At 31.9% G+C, this 22,138-nt stretch overlaps 2 protein-coding genes across 9 annotated transcripts; one reads left to right on the top strand and one right to left on the bottom strand.

Annotated features, from left to right (window-relative positions):
- Positions 1-2,252: 2,252 nt before the first annotated feature.
- Positions 2,253-10,458, top strand: LOC116345508 (putative fatty acyl-CoA reductase CG8303). Of its 4 annotated transcripts, none has more exons than XM_031774934.1 (8): positions 2,253-2,765; positions 7,732-7,778; positions 7,890-8,134; positions 8,206-8,713; positions 8,780-8,866; positions 8,922-9,276; positions 9,338-9,595; positions 9,667-10,458. In XM_031774934.1, the coding sequence occupies exons 3-8, from the start codon at positions 7,919-7,921 to the stop codon at positions 9,818-9,820; spliced, it is 1,578 nt and encodes a 525-aa protein (XP_031630794.1). In that variant the 5' UTR covers positions 2,253-2,765; positions 7,732-7,778; positions 7,890-7,918; the 3' UTR covers positions 9,821-10,458. The 4 variants fall into 4 exon arrangements, with proteins under 4 accessions (XP_031630794.1, XP_031630796.1, XP_031630797.1 ...); XM_031774936.1 differs by having other exon boundaries at positions 7,766-7,778; XM_031774937.1 differs by lacking the exon at positions 7,732-7,778 and having other exon boundaries at positions 9,667-10,457.
- A 417-nt stretch (positions 10,459-10,875) lies between these two features.
- LOC116345506 lies at positions 10,876-22,107 on the bottom strand. 5 transcript variants are annotated; one of them, XM_031774931.1, is made up of 9 exons: positions 17,683-17,853; positions 17,459-17,594; positions 13,097-13,144; positions 12,842-12,916; positions 12,746-12,770; positions 12,249-12,675; positions 11,527-12,186; positions 11,267-11,437; positions 10,877-11,167 (listed from the first exon to the last, which is right to left on the bottom strand). In XM_031774931.1, exons 3-9 carry the CDS (start codon positions 13,137-13,139, stop codon positions 11,033-11,035), a joined length of 1,536 nt encoding a protein of 511 aa, XP_031630791.1. In that variant the 5' UTR covers positions 13,140-13,144; positions 17,459-17,594; positions 17,683-17,853; the 3' UTR covers positions 10,877-11,032. The 5 variants fall into 5 exon arrangements, with proteins under 5 accessions (XP_031630789.1, XP_031630791.1, XP_031630792.1 ...); XM_031774932.1 differs by having other exon boundaries at positions 17,459-17,474; positions 17,550-17,853; XM_031774929.1 differs by lacking the exons at positions 17,459-17,594; positions 17,683-17,853 and adding an exon at positions 21,928-22,107 and having other exon boundaries at positions 10,876-11,167.
- Between the last annotated feature and the right edge of the window lie 31 nt (positions 22,108-22,138).

Genomic DNA, 22,138 nt, shown 5'->3' on the forward strand with positions numbered 1-22,138 from the left:
CTTGACCAAAATTACAATATATACGACCTCTCATTCAAAATGTTTACTGTTGCATGCACGTAGAAGTTAACAACATCTGTGATATTTATGTTTCAAATGTGACTTATAATATTTTTCTACTTTGTAAATGCACAAAATTAACAAGATCACGGTATTTTAAGACTCGGTCATCAAAACTGTGAGTCATAATACCAAAATTTTGATTCCAAAAGTCATTTTCATTTTCAGTTGTGGTTTGATTTCATCCATATTTTCATTGATACAATTATTATAAAATATGCTGGTCCATTAGCACGTAACGAGAGTACCTCATTAGTTATTTAGCAAATGGTGTTTGTTTTAAAAATTAGCATGTTGTTAATTGTACTCGTACTACGATTACTAAAAAAACGTATTTTGGTAAGTCAACAGCGGAGCCAAAAACAAAACATCCGCGCAGTTAACCGTGTATACAATTGATTATTATATAACAATTTTAACGGTTGTCCATTTGACAAAACAAATTTATTTTTGTTCGTTTTTCAAAAAACAAACGTTTTTACAGCAACATTCGTAAACAAAAAAAAAAAAAAAAACAATAACAATACCACCTCATAAAATGATTTCATGCAATTTATTGTAAGTGCGTTAATTGATTTCACCATAGACGATGTGCAAAGCGAATCGAACATTGGCGCCATTAAGGGCGTATCAAATAGATTCGTGGGTCCGGTCCTTTTTCACCTTATCGATTTCGCTGAAGAATTAAATTGCCTGCTTAGAAACATAATAATAAATCATTCAATCCACGGGAATACAAGCGGGAAGTGCAGTGTAAAAATGTATACATATGGCAATTTTTAATGTGTCCAATTGAAAAAGATGTCGACACAGCTGTATGATTTTATTTATGCTCTGCTCGTATTGTGCGCAGTTATTTTGTTAGAGATTGTGCTAAAATCAGCTTATACGTTGTATGGTATTCCAAAATTTCGGCTTTCACAATCGGCTCGACGTCTGTAATATACAAATTGCTCATGATCATTAGCCAAAAGAGAAACCGAAACATTTTTTTCTAAATGAAGATGACTGAATGTTTGAATGTAATAGCGAGCCCATCCTACGATGCGTTTTAAATTTTATGCGTGTTTAAGTTCGTAAGAAGAGACAATTTTTTTTACACCGAAACCTAGTATAGTTTATTGGAATGTTTATATTAGTGCAGACACTCCCTTCTCAGGTTTTTTTTTATTTTATTGTTTGCATCATTCAAAAGAACCGGAGAAAAAAGTGTGTGACATATTTTCACACTCAAATGAATTTAATACAGAAATATAACTGATAATTTATTGGTAAAACTGAATAAAAGTTGAAAATAGCAAATAAGCAAAATTAAATTGAGACGCATTTAATTAATTTTTACAAAATGTAAATGCGTCTGAAATAAATGATGACATAAAACTTATGGCTGATATTTCAGTACATCACTATGAAGATTTTTGATGTATGTTGAAGACATAAATGGCCAGCATTGTGACGACAAACAATCAATGTCCGTTAAACGGCGTTACAGCATGGAAGGGAAAAACAAAGATGATGTATATCAATGAGATGTAATCGTTTTTGGCAAAGGTGTGAACTGAACGGTGTTCATTATCATATGAAGCAAAAAGTAAGCTAGTTCGTTCGGTTTGGTGGTCATTATATTGATATAATAAAAGTATTGGTTGCGCATTTGGTCGTTTGTAAGTGTAGTATGTTAGTCTCGTGGTCACAATTTATTGCTTACACAGGTGAAAACCGAAGTTAAATTTATATCTGATGATGCAATGTATATGCCGACGTACATGCTTAGTTCGAAATTGAACCCAAAGTCTATATGCAAATAACGACACACGATTCCATGAGTTAAAAGTGCGCATACGAAACGCACACAATTTTAGGTCGTATTTTATGCTCGCGTCCGTATAAAGTAAGTAAATAGCCGAGTGATTTGAAAAATGAATTGTAGGTGTACATCGTATTGCTGACCCATTCTCCATTTCATTCGATGTGTGCACGTTACGTCGTTAAATGATCATCGGTCGCAGTGAAAAGCGATCTCCGCATACAATTACATTTTTTTACTCGCTTTATAACTTAAATCTTTTGTTCTTTGTATCGGTAAATCAGTGTATGACAATTGATCGCGTGCTTTTTACGTCTTTTTGTTTTTTTCTTTCTCAGTTTTTTTTTATTTTCATTTCTTTTTCTTGTGTATATTTTCGATATGAACTTTGTCTAGTCGAATGATCTGTGATGTGTTTTGATCATAATTAATTGTTTGTTTTTTTCATCCGTATTAAGTGGATATTTTAATTGAATAATGAAAATAAAATTCTTAGTAACACAATTGATTGATTCAACCGCATAGCGTTTTCGTATAGAATGACAGACTTTTATTATAAAACTCTGTCAACTACTGTTGTTCATTGTTAATGTAAGTCTCTTGAACGACACATAAACAACGATATACAAAGCCGAAAATTGAGAGGGAGAACCAGAAAGACTACAACGGCAGTACAGTACACGGATTGTTTGTGTTTACTCTCGCACTCGTCACCAAGAAGAAAACGAATCGTCGTGCGCGCATCACATACGAACACATTGAACTTGAAGCTGGAAATCAGTCAGCAATCAGTTATCATAGAACATACGACACATGCGTTCATTTTAAATCGAAATTTAAACAAGTGTTCGTGTTTCTTTAGCGTCTTTTTTTTAAATCAGTGAATTGTGAATTTAGTGTGAGTATTCAACAATTTAAATAAAAATTATATGTATATATTGAATCTTTTTCGAATTTTTTATTTGGAAGAATTATTAATCGACAAGGAAAAAATCGTTTAAACAAAAAAAAAATTATTTGACTACAAAAAAACTAAATTTCATACCCAAAAGTGAATTGAAATAAAAAAAAAACAGTTGCCTTTTTTTTCGTCGATATATTCAATCAGTGTACAAAAAGAGCGATAGAAAAAAGAGAACAACGAATCGAAAAACAAATGACACCACGTCGAAATGAATTTTTTTACTTTGGATTGAAAATCAATGTAGAATCGCTGCTGCTGACGTTATGTTAAACAGGCAATTAACCGTTTTAAAAAAATGATCTGTGCCTAACCGAGGCTATGGAATGCGAAGAAAATTTAACAGATAGAAAGTCGATTCATAGTATTTGAATAAATAGTCATGGCCCTCGAATTTGTTATCAACCGTTTAGAAATTGGACGTATGGAAGAAGAAAGTTTTTTTTAAAGAACGATATTGAGACCACATTTCAATTACTTAATCCAAGCTTTAGACACGTTATAAAAGTTATATATGACGTTGATTGTATTTATTATTAGTGGTCAATTCCGTTCAATTCCTTTCAATGATAGGGTATTTTTCTGGGCCATCATTTTGATTGGCATTAAAAAACGAAGCCATCAGATGAGTTGAGACTACCAAACTTTAAGAGTAAATATTTTATATAACATCATATACGATCATATATATTACGCACAATATCCGCTTTGGTTTTTACAATGAATAAAACAAATCAATACATTTTTAATTTTGCAAGTAAAACAGCGTGTTGAATGAAGCGTGTTAACTGAGCCCCTACATTATCAGAATTATTAGAATATTTGCAGACATTATAATGGGATATTTTCAGCCAGATGAATCAGCTCAGCCAGATATCGTCAGGAGCTGAATTTTAGTGAAAACAATAGAAGTGATTGTTATGGTTATAATTACATTGCTACAATCACTATAACAATCACTTTTATTGTTTTCACTACATTTCAGCTCCTAAAGATATCTCAGCTCTTGGCTGAGCTGATTCATCTGGATGAAAATATCTCATTATAATGTCTGAATATTTGAAGAGTTCTAAAACGTCGATTTGCTTTTTAATATGCAAAATGAATGTGTGTCGATGTGTGAAAAAACGGATGAACAAACATGACGTTTTTTCAATTCCTTAACGGTTCACATTGATGTTTTGTGAATGTCCGTGTCTGTTGACACCTCCAAATGTTGAACTTGTTAAAAAATTTTTTGTTAAAGTGCACGATATCTGTAAATTTACACAGGTACACAAAAAACAGTTAACAAGTTTTACTTTTTCAATCGCTTACACAATATTGTATTTTTGCAATTTTCAATGCCTGGCCATAAAATGATTTAATATAAAATTCTGGTATGAATACGATTTATTTGTATAGGTGTTGTGTTCAGACGATAAACTTAGTAAACGATAATAGCAAAAAAGGCATTGAAAAATGTGTTCACTTATTAGTGACACTTAAAATGGAATACTTTGGAGTAATCAAATAAATGGAGATGACTGATTCAAACTAATCACGAAAATGAAAATTTTAACACACACACGTGATTTCTAATTTGCACGGGCAGCGGTTGCAAATAAAATACTGTGTCGTCATTTTAATATCTTAAACATAAAGTTCTTGGCAATTCTATAATTACTTTGAAGTTTTAACAATAATTAATTGTGTTTCTTTCGAACATAATACAAAAATGAACATGTAGAAATCATCCGTGTATCAAGTTTATATATAATTTTTTTTATTTCGATTGGCATTTTCACCTTCTTCGTGTGCTATGAATAGATCATTATTTGTCCGAATGCATTAAAATGTGGATGTCATCCTATTTTTCATTTCTTCTTAAATTCCAATAAAAAAGTTTTATTGTCATCTATAACTTTTAAAGTCTCTATAGAGACTATAGTCAATTACGCACAATTCGAAACCATCGATTATTCGAATAGATTCGTTGAAAGGAAATTCAAATACGATGGTGTTTTTCATACTTTCTTTCTCGAATTTTGGCATCCATAAGTTTTTTCTTTCATAAATTTAACAATATAAACAGTGGAATTCAATCAATTTATCTTTATTATATTTAATAAGTGCTAATTAAAGATGAGACACTTTATGATTTTGCGATTGTGTGAAGTGATATGATTTAGATAATTGGTTTACGTGACGTCACAAATACATTAATCAAATGCCTTCACATATATGATTGTCAAAATATGATATAAACACGTATGTTTCCAACGTAAGAACGGGAAAAATTTATATTTTTAAATAGTTATTGCGTTGCAAATGAGTTGAAAAATCATACAAGTCAAACTTTTTCTGTTCGGGGCACAATACACTTGATGACTGAGAATAAAAATTGTTCATTTTTTGATTAAATGGAATACTTTTGACATTGGAATCTGTGAAATAAAGTTGATTCGATCGAGAGACATTGAAAAATTCGTTTCATTTTTTTGTAGTAAAACAAAACAGAATTTATTAAATGCATTTCACATATAAAATTATATTCTCAATGGTGGAAATTTACATAATTTATTTAATTTTTTATCACTTGTGTTATTTCTTCAAATATCAGTGATTACTTGGAAGAATAAAAAAACTATCGAATCCTTGAAAATCGTTGATCGAATAAAAAAAAATCGGCTGTATCTAAAAATTGGACTGAAGATGTATGGGACAATAGAGACGCAAAAAAAATAGAATTGATTTGAAATATGTGCAAATCATAATGAAATGACGTCTTTCGAATAGAATTGTTGAAAATGAATTCGTTCATGCGATCCAATTACACAGCCACTGCTTCCATCGTATTTACGTTAGAGCCATGAATTTGAACGTATAACATGTACAACTGCATTATCACTGACCGTGAATTTTTTTTTACTTTCGTAACCATACAAAAAATTTGCTGGTCAATCAAACTATGTTTCATTCACCTTTTTCATGCAGAGTATTGCTCAGCGCTGCTGCCATCCACAGCATATTAAAATATCTTGCTAAGAATGCGTCGTCCGTCGCATGCGAACGTACGTAGCAGTTTATACATCACAGCGAACAAGAATGAATCCATTGTTCTCTTCACGATTATGTGACTCAAAACATTCAAACGATTGAATAGAGAACAATGCATGTATTGTTATTCGCTGTGATGTATAAACTGCTACGTACCTTCGCATGCGACGGACGACGCATTCTCAGCAAGATATTTTAATATGCTCTGGATGGCAGCAGCGCTGTGCAAAACTCTGTTTTCATGTTTCACATTGCTTAAATCTGTTTAACCATGCATAATTTTAAAATGTCACTTTCATTCAATTGAAAATAGAAGTTCAAATTCCGAGTGAAAATATTTAACGTTTCAATGATGAATGTGGTTTTGATAGGAAGGTATAAATTTCGATGGTCTATATAGTATGATTCTGCTTTCAGATGTTGGAAACCAGTTTTCACAGCGTCGATCTTAAAATACATTTGTAAGCACACGTGCAATCAAAAAGTTCATTGATTCCATCGATTAAAAAGTCGAAGCATTAATGATTTAAAATATGCATATGAAGGGGACACAATCATGATACATCTTTTTACTTTTGTTTTTTTTACGTTTCAATTGTAAACAAAATGAAAAGAAGTCAAGTCATCGTGATAAGCATCGTATTAATATGAATGTAGTTTAGTCAAGCAATTTTGATGCGTAGATTTTCGTATACCTTCGAATGATTATGATGCATTTATAGAGAAAATGTTTAGTAAAAAAACGTATTGGTGTAATAATGGTTGCTATATGTGTCATTTTTCATCTCGTTTAATTCGTATTTTCTTTTTCATAAACTTTGCTTTTGACGTTGTCCACACGTGAAGTCCAAACGCTGAGTCAGTTTTATTACAAACACAAATTCCCCTGTTTTCCGAAGAAGAAAATATTACCCGGAAACTAGTATAAAACGTTATGGCTTTGATGTGACCATGCAAATCATGGATTTTTGTTTGTTTTATTAATATTATTACTTTTCCGCACACCTAGTGTAGGAAAGGTATTGTATTAGGCTAAAAAATTAAAGTCATCTCAAAACATGTTTTCTATGCATATTTAATGTACAAAACACGATTGGAGATGATTTTGGGGCATATTAATGTGCGTCGCTGTGTGTGATGTGTCCTGTGTCCTGTGACCTGTGACCTGTGTCCTGTGTCCTGTGGCGTGTTGCCAAAATTTGTTAACTCGATAAATATTTTTCCAAAAACTCAATTCAAATTCTGACTTTGCAGGATGATTTGGGACTACTAGGAGACGTGCTGATTAGTTTTCGAGCAATATCTGTTGACCGGTGTAATTTTTTTTGGTCCGAATGGAGTACCCACAATCCATACATTTTACTTTTTTGATCATTTTTCAACCATTTTGGTGACACGATGGTTTCGTGCCCAGACATGAAATTCAAAATCTGACTTTACGAAATGATTGGGCATTACGAGGAATAGATCTGGTCAAATTTTCAACGACATTGATTGATCGATGTAAAACTTAGACTGTGAAGAGGCACTTATGAGAAAAATGCCTTAAAATGATATTCTTTCAATTTGAACGCTGAAAGACTGTGTAGTGGGGGTTTTTTGCCACTAGAAACCCGAATCTGATGTTAGTTTTAAGATGCAATCAATTTTTCACAGACTTTTCATACAAAAATCCACAAAAAATTTCATTTTTGTGTGAAAGACATGCCTTTGTGGTACCGTAATGATGTGAAACTTTGAGCAGGCTATTTTTTTGATTGAAATTTCTTTATTGGTTTGATTATTTATTTTGATAAGAAAATAATATTCACAAGTTTTCATGGCAATTTAAGTTACTGCAACCATACATAGACATTAATTTCAGTTTATTCCCAAAATTTCGGTTCCATGCGGAAAAGTCAGCTTGCGTATGTAAGCCGCTTTATTATATTCAAATTTGAACTAAATTTTAAATGTGTCATACTTATGATGATCTTTGTTTTTCATTTAATCTTTTGCCAACTTTACAATTATGAAACGCAGTAGCGGCTGAAAGACGAATAATTTTTTAAATGGCGCTAAATAATAATGAAATTAGAGAGCCGACTCTATCAGAGTTTTATGCTGGGAAAAATATTTTCATTACTGGTGGAACTGGTTTTTTGGGCACCGTTTTAATCGAAGCACTATTAAGTTCAACACCAAAAATTGGAACGATTTACCTGCTTATACGCGATAAATATGGCTCAGACACACGCGAACGCATCAAGCGATTATTGTCAAAACAAGTAAATATGCTTCTTTTTTTTAAATTGACGTCCCTGTGATTCATCAATATTTTTCCGTTGATTTTGCTTAGATTTTTGAATCCCATACCGAAGAAACGTTAAAAAAAATTGTACCAGTCGTTGGTATAATGGATGCCGAGAATATGGGTTTTGATGATGAAACATTATGTGAATTACGAGAAAATGTGAATATAATTTTCCATGTAGCTGCCACCATAAAATTCAATACACATTTACGTGTTGCAATTCGAACAAATTTAACTGGAACATTGCGTTGCATTGAATTTGGCAAAACTCTTCGAAAATTGGATGCATTTATTCATCTGTCGACGGCATTCTGTAACAGTAACTATGGCGGTTTGATGGAAGAAAAAGTGTATACACCAGTTCAGGATCCATACGATATGCTGAAAATGGCTGAAAACGATGATGCTTGGAATGATATTAAAACACGAGCCGATTGGTTACACATAACGAAAGACCATCCGAATACATACACATTTACAAAGCAATTAGCTGAAAATTTAGTAATGAAAGAGTTGACTGGGTTTCCTGCGGCAATTGTGAGACCTTCGATCGGTAAGTTGTTCGAACACATTCAGCGAAAACTAAGTGAACCGTTTGAATTTATTTTTCTGTTTATAGTGTATGGAACGTACGAGTATCCAGTTCAAGGTTGGGTAGGCAATGCAAGCAGTGGTCATCTTGGATTCTTTGCTGGCTATTACAAAGGTGAATATATCTCTTTAGAATGATGTCGACAATTATTCATGTGAATTATTTTCAGGTTTATTCCGTACAATTTATGGAAATTCACAATCAAAGATCGATCTTATACCAGTCGATTACACGATAAACGCTTCACTTGTGCTAGGGTGGTATGTTGGAACGCGAAAATTAGAATTGCCCGAAGTAGTTCATTCGACATCGGGCGATGTGAATCCCATAACAGTGCAAGAATATGCTGATATTATAAACGACCGTGTCCGGGTGAATCCGAGTTTAAAAATGGTCTGGGTTCCATTTGCAAAAATTCGAAATGGCCTCAGACACACCGTTTTCTTTTACTTGTTCCATATATTACCGTGTATGCTTTGGTATTGGCCCGAAAAATGGCTTGGTCTTGGTGTTCGCCATCACACGTAAATAAAATTAATTTAATTACATTAGTAATGAAAATAACGTGATATTTCTCTTTGGCAGGAGTTTGGAATTTATGCGTGTATTTGATAAGGGCACCAAAGCTTTTCACTTTTTTTTGAATAAAAATTTCCAATATTCCACCAAAAATGCGCAGAGAATTTCATCAATGATGCATCCAAAAGATACCGTCCGATACAAATTCGATGCCAGCGAACTCGATTGGAGTGAGCTTCTGGAACGTAATTTCTTAGGAGTGCGCCGGTACTTCTATCGAGAGAAAGGTGACACAACGAAATTACATGTCATCGTTTATGCTATGTAAGACATGAATTGTTAAGAATAAGAATGTAGCCGTTTTGTTTATAAATTTGTTTATTTGCTCTTTGCAGATTTCAAACATTGCACTACATTGGATTAGCGACTATGATATGTCTATCGTATATACTATTCTGTGGAGTTGATTTTTTGTTTGGATTTGACTCATCAACACCCTTCCTAATGAGTCTAGGATTACTTCTTGGTAGCTTTTTAATTTGGTTATAAGTACTTTAATTCGAACTAAAGTAATCATATTCTTACTTGGAGAATTATAAATGTTATTGATTATTGTGTTCTCAGTTGAAGAATTCCATGTAGATAAAGCTGAATTATTTGCTGAAACTTCCATTCGAAATCATTAGAATTTAATATATGTATTTAAATTCAGCGAACGCTTTTTCTCTTTCGAAAATGTAAAAAGATATTTGAAAAAAAACCGCTTTATCAAAAATAAACAAAAAAAGTACAAATCTTTGGAAGGATTACATATTGAATTCAAATCATATTTAAGCCAAAATAATAATAAAATTGTTCACTGTTTTTAAATTTTATCATAATGAAAGCAGCCAATCGAAGCCAATATTGAAAACAATTTAAATGTTTTTTAAGTTATAATGCATCTTCTATATTCAAAGATTATTTTTGGCTACCTATTTTAAGATGGCGCTGCGTCAAATTCACGTTGAAATAAATCAGTCGATATTGTTTTATTAAACAGAATAAAATGTGAGTGATTTTCATAAGGTTGCTCAAATAAATTAGTAAAAAAGAGGTTTTTAAACATTGTCGGCCTAATTTATAGACTTTCTCCAGTATTTTTCTTCACCAAAAATGAGTTTCCATCGCAATTTTAACGATTGAAATCGACAAAACTTCTTTTCTGAAATTAAAAGATTGAAAACGAATGAATCTCTTTACATATCGTTTATGCAATATTGTTATAATATACAGAAAATTTCGTAAAAAATCAAAATAAATACGTATAATGGAAAAATAAAAATGTATTTGAATTAATTTGATGTTTACACTTGAAAATATCAATAAAAATAGCGTAATTTTTGGCACCACTGGGAAACCTTGCCTTTCGGTTATTTTCACTGAACAAATAAAAAGAAAAATAGTATAAATTTAGTTACTTTGTTACATGAACAAATAAATTAGCAATTTTTGATAGCACATTTTTCTTCGTTCTTCAATTCACTTTGAAAACAACCAAAAATACTGAAACTCAATATTCGCTATTTTTTTCTTCTTTTTTTCATAAAAAAATGATCCAATCGAAATGACATTTTTATCTCGATTTTTGTTACAGATTTCGTTTAAAATGCAAATGTTAATACAGAAAAAATAATAGACAAAATGCTTTGCGTCCGAGTGTTATTTTTGAAATTTATACAGATGATTTTGTTTTTTCGCCTCAAGTACATGGCATTTCCGTTACATAATGGAACATGGCATTGCGCAACATAGAGGCAAACATACAGGAACGACAGCCCCACCAGATTTACTAGCTTTCTTCGACTTGCTCTCGGCTTCATACTCATACTTCCCACTTCCTTTACCAAATCCACCCTAAAATTGGTTAAAGTAGGTTTTTTTTACAAAAAAAAAAAAAATATTGAAAAAGGTAATACTACTAAATCGTATCATGACTACCGAATTTCTACTTACTCCTGCTCTTAGTGCGCCTTGAGCTTCACTTTTTGCAAATAGCTCTTTACCGGGTGGATAGTAGACAGGTGCTCCTGTGACATTTTTAGATGGGGCATTTTTGTTTGTGGCCAATGCGGTATTAATCTCTTTACGCGGTACGTATGGTTCTTCATCAACGTTCACATTCTCCTATTAAAAATATTTAAAATTATCAACTTTTTTGACCGACCTAAAGTCTTTTTACTGTTTCCTATTGAAAGTGAAAAATAATTGTTTACCTCTTCAAATGTAGCCATCAATTGGTTCAAGTTCTTTGGTGGTTCATCGACTTGAGTTTGGTGAATGCCATCTGTTGGGAATGGGCCAAGGATTGGTTCTCGTTCAGGTCTATTGTGTGTATTTGTGGTCGTGGTGGTTGATGAATATTTATAATATTTTTCAGTTTTCGGTTCAGGCGGTGGTGGAGGTTCATACAGTGTGTTCGTTGTGTTGGTCGTTTCCTTTTTATACAAATATGTTTGCTTCGTGCCTGGTGGAAGATTGTCGTTTTGGCTCACGTTTTGGGTGTAACTTGTGATGCCACTCGGTGGATGGAATACATCGTTTGTCTTTGTTTCATTTCGTTCATACCATGTAGTCGTGTTATTTGATGGCGGTAGTGGTGGTGGTGCGTACACATTATTTTTTGTTTCGTTGACTTCTTTTTTGTAATAATATTTCGTTTGATGTGGTCCGACCGTGTCTGGGATTGGTGGAATTATTTGTTTCGATGTGTTGCGCGTTTCACTTGAATAAATCGTTTTTTTCGATCCAGGTGGAGTTCCACTATCTGGATAGTAGGTGTTTGATGACTTTTCCGAATTATAGTACTCATTTTTGAACGTTAGATTTTCTGGCACCTTTGTATCGTCTGGGATTTGGTATGAATAAGTTTTAATCTAAAAAAAAAGAAGTTGTTAAACATCCTGAAAATAATCAATTTATTCTGTATGTGTTTTACTGTTGTTGTGACTTTGGTGCCTGGTTGTGGTAGTAAATCACTCGAAATTGGTGCATTTTTCAATTCAGCCGGCAAATCAGTTGTATCCATTTCAACAATTTCCGTTTTAAGTGGTGTAGCATTTCGTGTAGTTGAGGTAGTCTTTGAATAATTATAGGTACGTGTCGTTGTTGCCTTTGGTATAGAATCCAATACTGGTTCTGTCTCAAATTTAACCTCACGCGTTAACTTTGGACTTTGATCAAATTTGTCGAATTTAATCTCGTGTTCCTTTGGAGTTGGACTTTGACCACGAATTCTCGACTCATTCATGACTTTTCTTACCAAAGACGGTGAACCAAGTACCGAACGATTTGACGGCTTCACATTATTGTCCGTCGTTGTGGTTTCCGTTCGAACTGTTTTTACTCCGTTTAAGTGGGGTTCACTTTGTGAATGCAAAAGAAATGTATATTATATGTAAATATTTAGAGTAATGTTTATAAATTTTTACTTACAGCAAACCAGAATCGATTCCAACATCTATTTTAAAAGAAATCGAAATATTGGATATTAGTCAGAAAATTCGATAGTTTTATAAAAAATGGTCTTACCTTTTTCGGATGCTTTTGATGACAAATGATTGGTTGTTTTGGTTAAGGTCTTCTTTAGATCGGCAAGTAAATTGTCTGAAAAAAAAAAACAAAAAGATGACAAATTTAAGTGAATTTTTATCATAGAGATGAGAATTTAATTTATCTATTTTTTCAAAATTTTTACTTCTCCATTTTCGACAAAGCGACAGAATTTCAAAATAAAACTTCATGTACTCTTTGTACCAAAATTGATGATAGAATTTTCAGACTTACCTGGTTTATTGATATCGTAGTCTGTAATTTTCGTACTCGTCATATTTCCTATTTTATTCGCAATGATAGTCATGAAAATTCAAGCATAAAAAGTAAAGAATTATTTGATGGATTTTTATTAAGAACATTTATCATTTGTACAACATGTGAAAGTGTAAAATATCTATTTCAATATGCCAAAATATGAAATAAAATTCTGAATAATCTTCTGAGAAGAAAAGGAAGAACCAACTAATGTGTCTTGCTCTTCAACTAACTTCTAACAATTGATCTGAATGACTTTATTTTAGAAAACAAACTTCGTTTTCGTTTTTAAATCAACAATTTTCAAGCATAACGAAAACAAAAACATTTATTATTGTTTTTTCAAGTTACACAACCTTGAATTTCAACATAGTAAGTTTGAGCTATACTGAATGAGCGTGTACGTTACAGTGAATAATGCACAACGTTCCGACCACGCATCTCTTTTCATACGCATGCCAAAAAGTTTCTAATTTTAAACAGACAGTAAAAACGCCGAATACTATTGCTGCCATAAATTTAACAAAAAAAAAAAACACACACACACAAGATGTGAACATAACAAGAAATGAAGACGAAACATTCATTTCATTCTATTTACACATTAAAGTAAATACGCCAAGTTATGCATTTGAATTTCAATTTCAATCATTACTTTTGATTTAAAGACATTTAAAAATGAACTCTTTCGGGTAAAATCTTCATAATCTCCAGAATGAGCAATTTTCAATGTTACACTCTTCAATAATTCATATTATTCACTAATCACTATACTAGAATTGATAATATGCAACCGATCATTCGAAAAATAATACAACGAACATTCGATGTGTGAGACTCTGAAAAGTTCAGGTGAATCCAAAAATGGAATACACAATCTTTTATATGCAACAACAACAACAACACTTAAAATATGCTGGAGTCATGCATTTACTACATGTTTCGTGCATGTCTTTGACAGTTGATTCGAGCGCGTTGTTATTTTTCAATAAATAAATTTTCATGGCAGCATGGTATCATTTGAACTTGACTTCGTTCACATAGTAGTTACGTTCATTCAAAAAGGGGTGTTCTAAAAATGTCCATTGATTTCAACGTAGTGTAGCATTTACAATTTTATGATTTTTGAGTTTTATACACTGTTTGAAAATACAATTTTAAATGCTCAATAAATAAATGTTCAATAAATTCGGATTCTATTAAAGAAATGAATGATGTATTGAAGTAAGAATTTGTAACATAAGTATAGTTAATTCCAAAGTTTATCATCATTAATTTGCGTATTTGTTTATAAATTTCGTTTAATATTAAATTGACCATTTCCAGTGCTTAAAAAGCACTTATTTGCCGTCAATATAATCCACATTCAATCGCCGTATATATCAACTTGGGAAAAACACACAAAAGTTTGCTCATTATTATTGGTCATCAATTTAGATCACTTGAATTTGCATTTGAAACACGTATAATTATAGAATCACAACTATGGCACTCTTCAAATAGAGCAGTATGGTATGATGTAATACCATTGATTACTCATAGTTATTCGAATTCTATGCAAATACACAATAATGCTTTAGGATGTTGTTTTTCCCTACTTTTTCCAATAGTTTTGGAGGCAACCAATTGAACTGGCCGCAAAATATTTGTTCCGTTTTTTTATTGAAATATGAGAGAATTTCGCAGTCATTTTATGTATTAATATGACGTTATCGATTCATTTTAATATACATAACAGTTTTAATGTTTCATGGACGCACATGTGTTAGCTCATTAATGTGTGGGCAAAACATAACAACCAATTTAAAATGGTAGTTATGTGTTTACATCCAAAAGTACTACCTTGTTTTTCTCTTCAAGGTTTTTGGACCATCCAAAAAACAATTCCGCAATAAAATCATGTTAAAATTTCTAGAAAATAACATTCTCTCTTCAATATTTTATGGAATCTTTTGAGATTTTTCTGATTTTGACATTTTCTTAATTTTCCCATAAAAAAGGGCAAAATTATATTTTTTACTTCGATGTGAAGGTGATGCAAGAATTCCTTACTGTTTTTTCACTATTGTTATTTATGCGAAAGAAATAATATCCGGCGCACACTACCTAGGGGGTCAAAGTACCCGATTGGGCTCAAACTTCACACAATTTTAGTGATTAATTAGTGAAAATTTGTGACGCAATTTTTAGAATTTGTGACGCTTCAGAAAAAAAGTTACAGGCCTAAATTTGAAAAAGCCTATTCATCAAAAAGTCTATAAATGAAATTTTGAAAAATTCGGAATAAAACAAAATTTCAAAAAACTAATGATGCAGTATTTTAGTGATTAATTTGTGATTTCCAAAAATATTTTGAAAATTTCGATACGACATCTGGCGAACATTTTTTGAACAAAAAAGTGAAAATTGCGCAAAAAAGAATTATTATCGAAATTTCGAAAAGGCTTTCAATAAAAACAACCGTAATCATAAAAATTCTTCGACACAGATTTAGTGACCAATTTGTGACTCTCAAAAATGTCATCATTTGAATTTGTGACACACTTCTTTAGACAGAAATGTCAAATTTTCGATTTTCATACTAAAAGTCGAAAATCAATGAAATTTTTGAAAGCGAACACTTAGATCCAAATAAAAGGTGTCATCTTTTGGTGACCAAATTGTTACTCTCAAAAATGTCATCATTTGAATTTGTGACACAACGAGAGAGTCACAATTTGCTCACCAAAAGATGACACCTTTTATTTGGATCTAAGTGTTCGCTTTCAAAAATTTCATTGATTTTCGACTTTTAGTATGAAAATCGAAAATTTGACATTTCTGTCTAAAGAAGTGTGTCACAAATTCAAATGATGACATTTTTGAGAGTCACAAATTGGTCACTAAATCTGTGTCGAAGAATTTTTATGATTACGGTTGTTTTTATTGAAAGCCTTTTCGAAATTTCGATAATAATTCTTTTTTGCGCAATTTTCACTTTTTTGTTCAAAAAATGTCCGCCAGATGTCGTATCGAAATTTTCAAAATATTTTTGGAAATCACAAATTAATCACTAAAATACTGCATCATTATTTTTTTTGAAATTTTGTTTTATTTCGAATTTTTCAAAATTTCATTTATAGACTTTTTGATGAATAGGCTTTTTCAAATTTAGGCCTGTAACTTTTTTTCTGGAGCGTCACAAATTCTAAAAATTGCGTCACAAATTTTCACTAAATAATCACTAAAATTATGTGAAGTTTGAGCCCAATCGGGTACTTTGACCCCCTAGGTAGTGTGCGCCATGATATCCTTCGAATACGGAAAATTTGTGTTTTCTTGAGACGATATGTGTAATTGATTACGATTATAACAAGATACAGGTGTCATTACATATTAAATATAATTTCAGTTTGCATAGGGAAACCCTAAAATATAACCAACCAAGGTGAGAAAAACATCTGTAAATTATCATACAGAGATGAACAACATCTCATGAAATGAAAACCGAAGGTTATATATTTATTTTTGGATTTGGTGATAGTTAGAAGTCTGTTTGCGATAGTTTCAGAAAATGTGCTTCTTTGTATGTGATTTAAAAACAAACCTTTTTTCCACTAATTATTTTTGAAAGGAAAATAAGTCAGTGGCTATGATGTGTTGACTTTTCACTTTTGTATGAGTTTTTTTTTATAGAATCTGTAGCAAAGACCGCGTTAAATCCCATTCGAATTAACGATTTGCTCAAGCTGAGAGTTAAGCATGGCCATTGTCACCGCCAACTCCATTCATGAAATTAAAATCGTAAATAAAGTGCTTCGTTGTGTTGAAACGGGCGTGCTACAAAGTAACACATACACGACGAATTGGTAGCGCCGATCGTGTTTAAGATTTGTTGAAAAATGTCTGAATGTTTTTGATCGGTGTGATGCGATTCAATCGGTATAATGCAAAATGGCATAGACATTGAGAGTCAACAAAACCCACGATGTCGACAAAGTTTGTCGTTTGCTGTTAGTTGATCACATCACTTCACAACCTACGATTTTTTTCTCTCTCTCAATATTTCACATTCATTGAACATATATTCAACATTTTATATTGACCAATTACAATTTTTTCTGTGACATCATAATCACATCGAATAAAAAAATGCCCAAATTTGCACAATCGATGAAGCATCCATTTATGAAAAAGGCGACTGGGATGAAAAATATCACATTGGTTTCTGCTATATTTTCAAAATGCCAACAAATATGCATTACATTTCAACAATAAGAAAAATGTTTAGTAAGAAATTGAGTCAATCGAACCGCATAAACACTATCGTATAGTGTGGTCAAGTTAAATTTGGCTCACCTTTTTTTCTATTGATCTTGTTTTTTAATCAAATAAACAAAAATCAAATTAAAATCCTCTCTGAGTGAATTAACCAAAAAATCAGGCTCACGATTTCTTTTATATTTCGCTGACACAAAACAGTGATTCACAATAGCTATCAAAGATTTATTATTAGATCAATGAAGATATTCTCGAGAAAGTGACGAAAATAAATTTTTACACTGAAATTAATCGATTTTTACAGACGAAAATTTCACAAATCCATCAAATGTTTCGAGTATTTATTTGTTTTGTGCGTTCTGAGACTCCCATCGGATCACCGAAATGTTACTGAACTTTTTTTTGATTATCGCGGCCAATGATCACACGCGTGATATATACAACCGTCCGCCGGAGTTATTCGAACTTGACTGAATAGAAGTGTGTTTTTTTTTTAGAAATGTGCGCTACTAATAACTATCGAATTTTATCGAATCGCCTGGTCTGCTAAATATGTTTACGGTTGTCGTTACTGCGCATTTGCGTTAGTGCATGCCCCCGCTTTTCCATGATTCAAAAATGAATGAATTTGTGATCAACCACAACGTTTACAAATACTGTAAACGATATGTCTCCCAGTTGACAGATTCATTGAATGAACCGCATATAAAAAAACACTTTATATTATTAAAGAATTCGTTCTGATTCTTTTTCTTTAAGAGATGGCTACTACAATTTTAAGTATGGGATCTTGTATCCTTTCGGACCAATTTGTACGCATCTAATAAGAGTAAACGAATTTGAACCGTGTGCAAAAATAAGTGGCTTACAATCAGTCAAGTATAAATGAATTAATTCAAGTACAGCTGGTTAGGTTGACTAAAGTTGATTGGTTTTCAGACAAATGTTCAAATCATCACAGTCGGATATTTTGGGACGTTAGTCGTCTGAATTTAAAGTTGATTGTAATCGAATTTTTTTTTTTTTTCGAAACAATAACATCTGGACAGTTAAAACCAATAGTGTGCGAGGAAATTTTTCAGGGGAGGGCTGGTTTTCCGAAAACTAAAAATTCACTTTTTGGTGCGAACTAAAAATTCACTTTTGGAAGTCACTTTTTGGTGCGAAAGCACCTAGCAAATCGGAAAAAGTTATCTCAGATCCAAAAACCCGAAAGAATTCTCCTAAATTTTCTATATTGATGAGGTAAAAAAGGGTCTTCATTTTTTGAATCAAAAACCCCAGCAAATTCGAATGATTTTTGCGAAAAAAAAAATCTCGTTCAAAACACAGGTGAACACTCCGCACACTACTGGTTAAAACGTACGAAATTAGTCAGCCAATATTTTTACACGTGGGAATGCATAAACTAACCATGTTCTAACATTTTCGCCTGAATATATACCAAATCAGAATTTTGAGTAATAGACCAAGAGCCACTCTAACAAGTAACTTTTTTTTTTGCTTTATGTCAGAAAACTATATTGAACCATGCAGCTAGACATACACTAAACAAATAATTTTACGTCTGTCATTACAGTCACCCACTTCGCGAAATCTGCACTATTATTCGCGGATAGAAAACACATCAATTAATAAAGCGAGCTGCATGTTTGAGTTTCTGGAATATATTTTGTTTTTGCTCAAAAATTCTTCGATTAAAATTTCTGCATGAAATGCCGCATTGTTTACAACATCTACATGAATGAATTATGTAAAAAAAACTATTAACTTTTTTGTCAGCTTTATGTCTGAAATTTTAAACATCGATTTTTTAACATAAAATAACACTAAATTATAAAAATCTGCCCTTAAATACACATATTTATTGTTTTCTGCATAAACAAAATTACATGTTTGTATTCACATGGTTTCACCAAAATGTCAATTTAGTCTAGTTTGATCCATCAACAATAATACTGTATTTTTCCTGAACGAAATGCAAGCTAATATGAAAAATTGTGATATTAAGCATTATTATATTAAGTGTTGTGGTTTTATCGAATTGTAAGGTATGCACCTTTTAAGAGCGATTAAAAAGCAGCAGTATCAAGCAGTATGTTTGGATAAAATGTTATTTTTATTTCGTTTACAGAAGAACTACATGTTATTTGAGAAATTTTATTGTGATTCACAATTTGTGAACCTGGAAATTCAACAAAAGTTTTAATTAATAAATATATAATGAGGAATGCACTTCAAAACGTTCAAAATGGAAGTGACAACATCGATATTTCAGTTCACACCACCATTCTAGAACCATTGCCAAAAGTACAACTTCACATGGCCATTTATTATAAGTACGATGAATTATACAAAAAGTTTCCGGTAGATTTGAATGATGACATTTGTGGTTGGTTATTTGGGAAAAAGCAATCATTTGCATTGGAATTAATGCTAAGAGACGCCGAGCAGCACGTGAAATATAACGGCCAATTACATTGTCCGCTGAAAGGCAATTTATCCATTGAATTTAACAATGTTTCGTTAAAAAAGCAATTTCCTCATTCCCACCGGCCATTATATATTTCAATCGACTTTCATTGAGGGTGATCAGAAAAATATTATTGCAATTACAAGAAGCTTCATTGAAATTACGGACAAAATTGGCAAACATATTTAAACTATAACTTTTTCTTTCATTTGTCATCGTTGTAAAGAATTGTTTGCCACCACAATTGTATCAACACAACCGACTTTCCCTGATTGGACTATGATTTGTTCAACTTTATCAACAGAACTACACATTTTTTTCCAATTGCAAGAAAAAAAATGCATGCACAAATACACGGACTCTTAAATGAAATAATAATCACCCATTTTTGTATTTCATATTGATAATATTTGTAAACATTACTGCACTTATTACTTTATCTTTTAATAAATAATAAATTTTGTCGTTATTACTGTTGTCATAAAATCATTTAAATTAAAGGGTATATTCACATTATTTTGACCATAAATGAGTTAATGTGTTGCCTACATTAAGGAGTTTTTGCACTCATTTATTTAAAATAATTCGTAAATATAAACGGACTGCTTTCTATTGGAAATCGTAATTTTAGAAAAAAAATGTACGCTTGAAAGTTCTCTTCACGAAAGTGGTTCAATGTTTAAATAGAAAATAAAACATTGTGCATTTTTCATAAAATAACCGAAATGAAAGTAATATTTCAGCTCCTGTAAAGTTTACAGTGTAAACTTCAATCGACTTCAATGTAACATATGAAATGTACCACATTTTTTCTCTCTGTGCATTATTTATAATAAATGCATGTATAAAATTTCGCAAAAAATAAAAACATATGTCTGACCAAAATTAAATCATAAAAAAACTTATATTAACGACCGATCACAGTCGGTCGTTGATGTTAATGCCCAGTTCTGCTGTTTATGTGTACAAATAGCGCTTCATAGGGTTCGTGTCTGTTTCCTGAAATGATTTTTAGACGACGTTAATTCAAAGCATGGAAATGATGACAACTGAACAACACTATACTAGATATTATTACCGCTGGAAATCCCTGTTATTTACTTCAACTGTACGGACTCATATACCGCCGTGTTTTCTATCATTTCCATGCTTTGCGTTAATTGCATTGTGATAAATACGTCCAATTTAAAATAATTTATTATGTAATATAATTGTTACTCTGAATTGAAAATCGATTAATTTAATTTGAATAGCGCGATCGTTTTGCCAACTCGTCGATCATGAACTACAATACAACATTGTTCTAAGTTTTAATTTCTGTTCAATAATTATACCAATTAATTCCGATTTCAAATCATGAATTTTATTATAACATTTTTATCTTGTAATCAAGCAACAGACCTCGAATCAAATGTGAAATTACTTTGGTGAAATTTTGAATATATCAAACCACAATTAAAATTCTCATCAAATAATTAACTCCCCTCATTTAAATGTTACATGATTTCCCACCTTCCAACATATTAATATTGACATTGATCTCCGCATCAAAGATTACAGAGGACTGGAAGGCCTTTCGATGCGAATTATGCATAGTTGGAATCACCCTTGGGCCATAAATTATTTGAAGTTCACTGCTTTCTTGAAAAATCTAGAAAAGTTTAACTCAAAGGCAGCAATATTACTAAAAATCCGACCATACATGGGCACAGGGGGTAACCCCTTTGAAGAAGACCTTTTTTTGCTCAACTTTGGAAATGGAAAAAATTTCTGGGGTTTTTCGCGAAAAATTCTTTCGATTTGCTTGAGATTTTCGCCAAAAAAAGATTTCCTCTTTTTTGGTCTTCAAGTTTTTGAAGTGTGGAGAGAAAGCTTTAAATTTGCTAGGGTTTTTCGCGAAAAAAAATGTCTTGATTTGGTAGGGTTTTTGGAGTGGCCGCTGGACCCCCCTCAAATTTTTTCCGTGCCCATGAATCTGACATAAGAAACGGCTCATATACATTTTCACTCAACAGTGAGTCAACGAAATTATGGATTACCCTGTATAGAAACATGCATATTTTGCTGTACTCACCACATTTTGACCACTGAACTGTATGGTCAAAGCTCATTGTTTGTTTGACAGTATGAACTCGTTTATATCAGCAGTGCCGCCAAAATACTTTACACAAACTCCTATAATTCACAGTCAACAAATTTTGGGTAAATACGTTAATTAATATAGATTTCCCCTTATCGCATAGTAATTATTTGAAGAGAAAAGTTCAATTTTAAGAGTTATGGTT

Source organism: Contarinia nasturtii, unplaced genomic scaffold (genome assembly GCF_009176525.2).
Source record: "Contarinia nasturtii isolate CC-2019 unplaced genomic scaffold, AAFC_CNas_1.1 Cnas_scaffold_1305, whole genome shotgun sequence".
Lineage (NCBI taxonomy): Eukaryota > Metazoa > Arthropoda > Insecta > Diptera > Cecidomyiidae > Contarinia > Contarinia nasturtii.

Coding starts and splice junctions, on each gene's coding strand:
- LOC116345506 (XM_031774929.1), bottom strand. CDS start 21,964: ATGAGCTTTGACCATACAGTTCAGTGGTCAAAATGTG. Junction 13,145..21,927: donor AGTTCAGTGGTCAAAATGTG/GTGAGTACAGCA, acceptor CGAATAAAATAG/GAAATATGACGAGTACGAAA. Junction 12,917..13,096: donor CTACGATATCAATAAACCAG/GTAAGTCTGAAA, acceptor TTTTTTTTTCAG/ACAATTTACTTGCCGATCTA.
- LOC116345508 (XM_031774934.1), top strand. CDS start 7,919: ATGGCGCTAAATAATAATGAAATTAGAGAGCCGACTCTATCAGAGTTT. Junction 8,867..8,921: donor CTTTGCTGGCTATTACAAAG/GTGAATATATCT, acceptor AATTATTTTCAG/GTTTATTCCGTACAATTTAT. Junction 9,277..9,337: donor CTTGGTGTTCGCCATCACAC/GTAAATAAAATT, acceptor TCTCTTTGGCAG/GAGTTTGGAATTTATGCGTG.